The following is a 9,072-nucleotide window of genomic DNA, read 5'->3' as shown; positions in this document are numbered from 1 at the left end:
AGGGAAAGATGATATTAGTTTCTTGAATATATTTTAATTCTCTCCCTGCTATTTCTGGAATGCATTATAATTTCTTATGATGTACATTTCATTCTTTTCAATGTTAAATATTATGAGAAGATATATTTATTTTCATTCCTAATCTCTTTTCATTCAAACAAAGCCATTAAAGAAATCTGTTGCGTCTGTAGTCTAGATCATTCTAGATATAAATATTTTTCTGAATATGAACACTGTAAGCCATCGTAACATAATTTCTAACAGCTCACTGCACATAATGATTATTTTGTACGTAAACTTTGTGATTTTTTTGCACAGGACATGAACGACACTGCAAAACAAGAAGAGATTTTGCAGTCCACAACAGATGCAGCAGAGTGGAATCTGGAAGTGGAACGTGTACTTCCACAGCTGAAAGTTACAGTCAGGACTGACAACAAGGTACACAAGAATAGATTTGTGTGTGGACACATGCTAATTAAAGTATGATTTCAATCAATGTTGTTTACTTTCCATTTACAATTTTTTTTCTTTTGACATGCCAAGAATTGTGAATAGTGAGCTCTCCTCTGCTGTTGTGTCTGAACCTTTGTCACTTACTTTGACCCTAGAAACAATAATTTTCAGTATTTTTTTTTTCCAATATTATATAAAAATTATTTTTCTGCTGCTTAGAGGGCACCTTATTTCTATATATTTTTGTCCATATATTTATTCAGTGGAAACTTCTTAAATCATTAAACATTGTCAGTGTATTCACACTTGTGAAAAATTACACCCTCAGTTTAGCAGCTATTAAACCATCTTCACGGAATAGAGCTGATGAACTTCTTATAGAATCATAGGATGGTTTGGATTAGAAAGGACCTTGAGGATTGTCTAGTTGAAACCCCCCTGCCATGGGCAGGGACACCTCCCACTTGATCAGGTTGCTCAGAGCCCCATCCAACCTGGCCTTGAACTCTTCCAGGGAGGGGGCGTCCACAACTTCCCTGGGCAACCTGTTCCAGTGTCTTACCATCCTCACAGTGAAGAATTTCTTCCTTATATCTAACATAAATCTACCCTCTTTCTGTTTAAAACTGTTTCCCCTCATCCTATCTCTGCATTCACTGATAAAGAGTCACAGAATCACAGAGTCCCTTCCCATCTTTCCTGTCAGCCCCCTTTAAGTACTGGAAGGCTGTGATGAGGTCTCCTGGAGCCTTCTCTTCTCCAGGCTGAACAACCCCAACTCTCTCAGCTATTCTTTATAGGGGAGGTGTTCCAGCCCTCTAATCATTTTTATGGCCATCCCCTAGATGTGCTCCAACAGGCCCATGTCTGTCTTATGCTGGGAACGTCAGAGCTGAACACAGTACTCCAGGTGGGGTCTTGCAAGAGTGGAGTAGATGAGGAAAAGAATTACCTCCCTGGACTTGCTGGCCACAATTCTCTTGATGCAGCCCAGGATGTGATTTGCTTTCTAACTTTCTGATCTTTTAACTGTTCCTTTTATTAACATATAAGTTTGACTGTAGGGAATTCATCTTGCTGAACTTTACAGTACAATGAAGTAGGTCTGTACCTCTGATCCAGTCATCATGGGCTCTCCTTATGTTAAGCAAAAAGAAGTGAGTACTTTTTTTGACTGATTTTACTTGCCTATCCAGGTAACTACCTCAAAATAAAATTAATAAGTTCTGAGAAATATGTATATCTCTCCATAATCTCTTTCAAGGAATCTAGAATGAGCAGCTTAGAAGTAGGCATCTGTCTTTGGCAAGTCCAAACCTAGGACCTATTCCTGGCATTCCCATAAGCATTCTTTCTAGGAGCTTGTATAGCAGGCATACAGATGAGCACAGTGTCCAAATTGCTCATCTGGAGTGACCCAGCTGGCTGGGGTGCCAGAGCAGTTTGCAGCAATGATACAGAATTCAGTGAAAGATCTTGCAAAAATTAGGCTAAGCTCTCATCTGTCTGCTAAATTGCTTGCCTCTCTTATACTACACTGTATTCCTCTACATGAAGAATTGCCTGGATCGAGCCACCTTTCTGTGGTCCTCGGCAAGCCCATCTGTTACAGAGAACAAGATGCTTGATTCTCACAGTAGGAGAATAAAACTTAATAAAGACATACATGGAAAACTAAAGCCACTGTAGGAACTGAGGTCTACTAGCTTCCAGTTTAATGCATCATCTCTTGGCTTTATGAAATACATCAAAATTAACATGAAAAGAGGATTCTTTTTCTAGCTTCTGTGCTTTCATAAATAACTGGAGACAAGTGTTTGGCTTTTTCTTACTCTACAAGAAAAGCATCGTACTGTTTTTGAAGCTGTGCATGCAAACATAGTACCAGCAGAGGGTGAATGGTTTAATCAGTGGCATTAGAAACTAGAACGTATTTGTAAAGTCCTGGGCAGGTGGGGGGTGTTCTTATTTAAACTCCAAAGTTTGGCAAATAGTGAACAATTGTCACCAGACCAACAGCGTCTGCTGCAAACTTAAAGCCCAGCATAAGCACATTTCTCTACTAGCTTTTGTTTCATTCCAGTAGAGAACAGTAGGCAGCAGCACAATGGTAGACAGTGGGTGAACCTCCTGGGCTAAACAGCTGTTGGAGATGCTTGGCTGCGCTGTTCTGGGATAGTGAGACGGAAGCACCAGTCCTTTGGTTGCTACATGCATGTCCTCTGCAGGGGGGTAGCCACACTTCACGTCAGTGGGACTGCCTGTGATTGAAGGTTGGGACGTGTTCATGTGCAGCTGTTTTAAGCCAGGATTTGTTTTGTACCTGTACATTATCAGTGGCTGTATCCTCCAGGAGCTCTGGGATCAGGAATTCCACCTGCTCAGGTGCTGCAGCCCAGCCCCACGTGTCTGGGGACCTGCAGATCCCCATCCCAGACTGATGGATGCAGCTCCTTTCTGCTTCTTTCCTATTTGCAGGTTCAACCAGTAGTGAAGTTAAGCACATTATCACACAGACACACAAAGGACTCTAATGTGGGCAGCTACACAAACTGCCATAAACAAGGCCCTGTCTTCAACAGCACTTGTAGGATTCCCATAAAATAGGAGTATAGGCAGGCAGGCTCCCCTCCTGCTCTTCAGCAAAGTCAAGACAGGAGTTCAGCAGTGAAAGCACACACCTGCTTCTCTCTAGAGTGACAAGTGCATGCAAATTCATGGGTTGCTCAGGTATCAGCATGGTCCTTCTGTCTGTCTGATCCCCTGCCTGGATCCTGGGTCCCCTTAGCTGCTTCACTGCTCTTCTACCTGCTGACAGCCCAGCTTGATGCTTGCCAGCAAACAGATGCAGACACTGACATGCTCCTCCTAAGGACACTCCACATTTGTGGGTCCCTCTGAACACCAGTGTATGCCCTCTGCCTGCCTCATACCCAGGCCTGAACCTAGGGCCTACTACTCAATGGCTAGTTCAGTTTCAAGTCTGCTATTGAATTTTACACATGCACAGCAGGTTTAGGAAAGATGCAAATACTTGCCTTTCTTTTTTTTTTTTTTTTTCTTAGTGTCCTTTTTGACAAGGTCCTTGATCAGGTAATCCTACTGAAGCGATCTTACTGTCACCTTCTGCCTGTCCTTACAGCTGGCACCAGCAGCATGGGCTTGTGACCCGCAGTCTTGCTCCAGCTTCTGGCACTGCGCCACTCACTTGCTTTACTCACACTGGTCTTTCCCAGTAGCTGGATTTTGGGATACATGCTGGTCCTGCCTTGGTGGCTGAGGCCCTCACCTGCTCCTGTGGCTGGCACTGAGACCCCTACTCTCCCTGGCTGCAGACAGCACAGGCCTGGGACAGCTACAACCCCGGTCTGATTCCAGTTGCTGGTCCCATATCCCCTCTCACCAGCAGCTGGCACTTAGTCCTTGCAGGACTCACACAGTGACACAGGACAGTGTGAGATAGCACAGAAAGGTAATTAAAAAAGACTGCAGTGATCAGGCACAGGTTTCAGGCAGACAAGTCGACTGACTGGCAACAGTTTACTCATGACCAGCCCTTCTCAGACCACCCTGTTTCTCACTTTGTTCTGTCTCAGTCCCCTTCCCCTGCACATGGCTTCATCAGTTTGCATAACTGCACCAACCCTTGTCCTGAATATCCAAAACCCCAGGTTTGCATTCTTGTCACTTGCAAGGGCCAGGTTCACCTTCTTTGGAGTCATGTTTGCAGTTTCTTCATAGCCCATCAGTTGGTGTGACTGATGAGCTTTCTTTCTTGTCAGACAAGCACTAATGAAGACAAGAACAAGTCTGTGTCTCCATAGGTTTGGGGTTTCCCTCTACCTTTTCCTTATCATTCCATTTTGAGAAGATTCTCAGTAAGGTAATTGTACTGATACAAACATTCTCACACTGCACTGCCCTTATCCATTAGTGTAACTGCCCAGGTTTATTTCTTGTTACTGCCTCTATTATTGTTTGTTGGTTGGGTTGGTGCCTCTCTGTGTTTTGCTTAGCATCCTTTTTGACAAGGTCCTTGATCAGGTAATCTTACTGAAGCAAACACTGTCACCTTCCACCTATCCTTACAGTACTTATTTCACAAGAAAATCTCCTAAGGTTTAAGTGATAAAGATTTATTGACATCACTTTTTTTTTTTTTTTAACACCTAGATCAGTACAGTGCCAAAAGCTTAAAAATCTTTACAATATTTTTTTTTAGCACGTTCAGAAACCCAGCACTGAAATAGGAGTAATCCCACAGTGCTGCTACTCTGCTTCGTTCTGAACTCGCCGTCTGTCTGCAGCTGTGCCTTGAGTCTGGGAGATGTAAAAAGTTTGCATTGATAAGAAAAAAATTGGTGATAAAGCTTGGGAACAGGAATTCATTTCTAATGCCTACCTGTAAAGTTAAAACAGCACCTTTTCTCATCACCCACCCCGAGTCCATGCATGTTTCCTGCGACCTAGAAGCTGCAAGTAATTTTCCACCTCCTGATTTTGTCCTACATTCAAAAACAAGTTTAGGTATTTCTGCTTCTTGCATTTCTTTCTGTTCTTCTGATAATAGTAAGGGCTAAGCAGAAAGGGAAGGTCTGCTAGTCTGGAACTGGCAGGTATTGGGCATTTGAAGCACTTGGTTTGTCTAAGAATGAGCTGAGCTAGTGCAGCTATAATCAATACCTTCAGTGTTTGTGCCCAGAGTGGTTTCTAGCAGAAACAGTTCCGTGAAGATCAAACAGGCTCTAAAAAGCACAGCTACTGTGGTGTCAGTGAGGATGTCAGTGTTTGTTCATGCATCTGAGTGTCATGTGTTACATTTAGGAGATTTATAAATTGTGTTACATCAAGCAAATGCCTCTGGATATGAACATGGCAGTGACAAAATGATACACAGCAATAGTATAAAAGAGAACTGACCCTGCCTTGCCTGCCAGCCTTTATTTAGTAACCAGAGAAAAGGTTTTACTTGCCTATGTTTTACTTTCTGACATCTTTTTTAGGACTGGAGGATTCATGTAGATCAAATGCATCAGCATAAGGATGAAATTGAATCTTCTTTGAAAGAAACTAGGGTATGTGCAGAATATTTCACTTATCTGTTTTTTTGTTGGTTAAGTGCAGCATTTCTGTACTGTTTCTCCTCTCTCACTTGTAGGCTACCATATCCTTATTTACACCATTTTTATACTCTTTGCATACTATCTGTATACTGTCAACCCACAGAATATGATTTTCTAGGGCTACCTTGACAAACTCCAAAATGAAATCAGCAGGACACTGGAAAAGATCAATAGCAGGGAAAAGTACATCAACAGTCAGTTGGAGCACTTGGTTCAAGAGTACCGTTCAGCACAGGCCTTGCTGAGTGAGGTAACACACCCATCTTTTGGGTTTGCCTTCTCTAGTATTAACTTGCTATTAAGTGAAGGTGAAGACAGAGAGGAGTAGGAACAGTTATCTGTGAATTGTGCTGTTGGATATAAAGCAGAGGAAATGTTGATTTGCTGACAAATTATATCGTTTTTAAGCTAAACTAGCAATTTTTATTCAACTATTCTACAAGGGAAAGTAAATGGGTTTTGCCTGAATGTTATGTAAATCTGTTGCCAGTCTTGAGCAGCTAGTAAATTGCTAGTTCTGCCTTCTCAGTGAAGTTTATACATCTGTGATGAGTGGAGAAACTACAGTCTCAGTCCATCACTCATCTCTTATATTGATTACTCGTGCTAATATGCACAAAGCACTCTGATTACTCCTTTACTTTTTATGCCAATAAGGTGCTTGAGAATCTTTTTTGATTGCCTAGTTAGGAGGGCTGTCTAAGCTGCCATTTGGCTAGCCCTCCTATTTGTGGGCATGGTGTTTGAAAGAAGCCTGACAGGATTTGACCTGTATGCTTTCTGTTTACCTATTGAGCTTTAAGAAACTTCAAGGCAATATTGTACTGTTGATGAAGAAATCTTCTTAGTTTCAGGGTTTGATTCTCTCTGCATTCTGGCAAATTTTCTTTATTTACTTCCTCGTGTAAATGATCAGAAAGCATACTTCTTGTGCATAGGGCTATTATAATTTTTAAAACTGCTTTAAATTTTTGAATGATAGTCACTACAGTGGCTTATCTTTCACACCTGACCTCATACATGTAGTGCTGTAAACACCACTGGGACTTTGTGGGACAGTTTCTAGAATCGGGACACGTGAGAGCAAATTTTGGTGTTCTTTCTGAGCCATCTCAAATACATGTCTTCAGCTTTGTCATTAGGGCAAAAAACATGTTTCATTCCAGGCTAAGGAGAAGTACCAGGAGGGCAGCGGAGGACTAACTGAAAGGATTAGAGTGCTTTCTGAGGTAAAGCACATCTGTGCATAATTTCTTTTGCTTATTTTATAACAGTCTTCAGAGAGTTGGCTTTTAGTGTTTGCAGTTTTATGAACTCATTTCTTTCTGGGTTAAAAATTAATCTGTTTGTGGAGGTAATCTAGTCCAGCCCGTGAATTTTAAAACCAGTCTGCCATTGATTTACGCTGATAATTTTTTTCAACTAATGCAGTTATTCAACAGAGAATTTTTAGTTTTCTTTTTTTAACTTGAGATTAATCTGGTTTAATTAAGAAAAGAATCTCTATTTTAAGATTACAGAAGTATTAGAAAGAGTAAAGCAGGAAATGGAAGAGAAAGGAAACAGTATGACCGATGGTGGTAAGTATGTTTTTGACTCAAACCAAACACCCATTTTCCCAAGAGAGGTAAATGATTTGTTCTTTATTAAAGAAAAACAAAACAAGACAAGAACGAGGGATTGGTCTAAACTATCAGTATTGAAATTTAAAAAGTATCTAAGAAAATCAGAAGTGTAAACATCTTTGAAAAGGTTATGTAAGTCTGAAGAAGGTAGAGATTCCAGGATTTTACTTGTTGGTAAATTATTTGTAGAAATCTTGAAAATAAAACCAAACAGTGCATTTTGTCTCTGCTTTGACCACTAGAAGAAATGCACATATTACAGGTTCAAGCCCTTCTGCTCTGAAATAGTTACTGGCAGTAGCTGTTAGATTCCCTGACTAAGGCTGGCTGGAGTCGGTGAGAAAATTAATTTTCATGGTTTTAATATTTAAAACTACATACCCAGTTGAATGAATTTGTCTTAGACTCAGAATTTGGTAGTTGGAGATTTTTCCTGATAAATGCATTCTGTGGCAAATGTATGATGGTTATGAACGCAGAAATAAATAGATACCTGTTACAGTATGGCTAAATATGCAAGCTGTATCCTTGCTTAGCTGTATCCGTAACAGCTAATTAAGTAGCTGTAAGTGTTACTGTTTAAGGAAATTTTGTGTACCCTTGTTTCACTGTCAAGGAGCTGCTCACCTACCTCGCAACACCTCTTCTGTTTTAGACCATGGCCAAGGGTCATGATAAAATCTAGAGCCCAGAATTATAAGGAGCAATACAACGCAGCAGCAGCATTCCTAGGGTGATATCAGTGGGAAGTCAGGGATTAGAAACAAAATGTGAAGCACAGAACATTTTAAGAGCTTTTCAAGGGTCAGATGACACCCTGCTGAAGGTGTCTTCTGTTCTCTACCAAACCCCAAGTCAGGTATCAGGATGAGGCTTTCAGCTAAGCATCACTGACATCATTGACAAACCTATCTTAATGATGATGCACATCTTCATGCAGATCTTAGATGTCAAGAAGAAAGCAACATTGTCATTGCCTATTTCTATCTTTAAAGTGTCTTGCATATTAAAAATGATGTATCAGTACAACCAAGTCTTTAGCGTAAAATACACTTTTGTTCATTCATCCCTTCAATTTGAAGGAGTGAATTATAGAAAATAATGCTTTTGTGTTAAGTAGCTGACACAGAGTTGCACTGTTTGTCTGTTTTTTGAACAGCTCCTCTAGTGAAGATTAAACAGGCCTTAACAAAACTGAAGCAAGAAACCATTCAGATGGACATACAAATTGGTGTAATGGAACACACGTTACTCCAGTCAAAGCTGAAAGAGAAATCCAATATGACTAGAGACATGCATGCAACAGTGATTCCAGAAGCCACCGTAGGTGCCTATTAAAATTTTTTGAAGCTCTCTTGGTTTGCCCAAAATACAGGTTTCTACCATTTCCTTTTTTGTTACTTTAGAGCTTTTCTTTTTGTTGGGAGAGGGGGAGTTTCCTTTTTTGGTTGTTTTTTTTTTTTAAAAGATGCTTGGTTGTGCACTTTTAAGAAGTAAAATGTACACTTTGGACTTAACATATAGCCATGTTTAGTTTTGTGCTGTAATATTTTACTGCAGACCCCTTCCACTAATAAATTCTTATTCATGAACATGTCTCTTCTTCATTGGAGAATGTTATGTAGTGTGAAAGTCTACAGGATGATACCGACAGCCTGTAATCTTGGTATTCTACAGTGCTGCAATAAAATTGCTTCCAAAGGACATGAAATGAATTTAAAATGTCTATTATTGCCAATTACATACATTTAGTATAAAGTATTTAATTGGTATTGAAATAATACAGCATTAACCTAAAAATGCCCGGTCAAAATTTATATCAGTTGCAAGTAGAAGTAAATTGTTGCTTTGAGTTAATGTTTATGAAT

General features: G+C 40.2%; 1 protein-coding gene across 1 annotated transcript in view; it reads left to right on the top strand.

The window, feature by feature from the left end:
* Positions 1–8,798, top strand: part of IFT57 (intraflagellar transport 57) — a gene marked incomplete at its 5' end in the record, with an annotated part of 13,813 nt that extends 5,015 nt beyond the window's left edge. Inside the window, 6 exons of the mRNA XM_008943464.1 lie at positions 319–441; positions 5,460–5,531; positions 5,698–5,829; positions 6,746–6,808; positions 7,093–7,159; positions 8,364–8,798. Of these exons, the coding sequence (XP_008941712.1) occupies positions 319–441; positions 5,460–5,531; positions 5,698–5,829; positions 6,746–6,808; positions 7,093–7,159; positions 8,364–8,542 (636 nt within the window). The remainder of the gene's footprint in view (positions 1–318; positions 442–5,459; positions 5,532–5,697; positions 5,830–6,745; positions 6,809–7,092; positions 7,160–8,363) is intronic.
* Between the last annotated feature and the right edge of the window lie 274 nt (positions 8,799–9,072).

Source organism: Merops nubicus, unplaced genomic scaffold (assembly GCF_000691845.1).
Source record: "Merops nubicus isolate BGI_N331 unplaced genomic scaffold, ASM69184v1 scaffold16417, whole genome shotgun sequence".
Taxonomy (NCBI): domain Eukaryota; kingdom Metazoa; phylum Chordata; class Aves; order Coraciiformes; family Meropidae; genus Merops; species Merops nubicus.
This window is presented reverse-complemented; position numbering and strand designations above follow the sequence as displayed.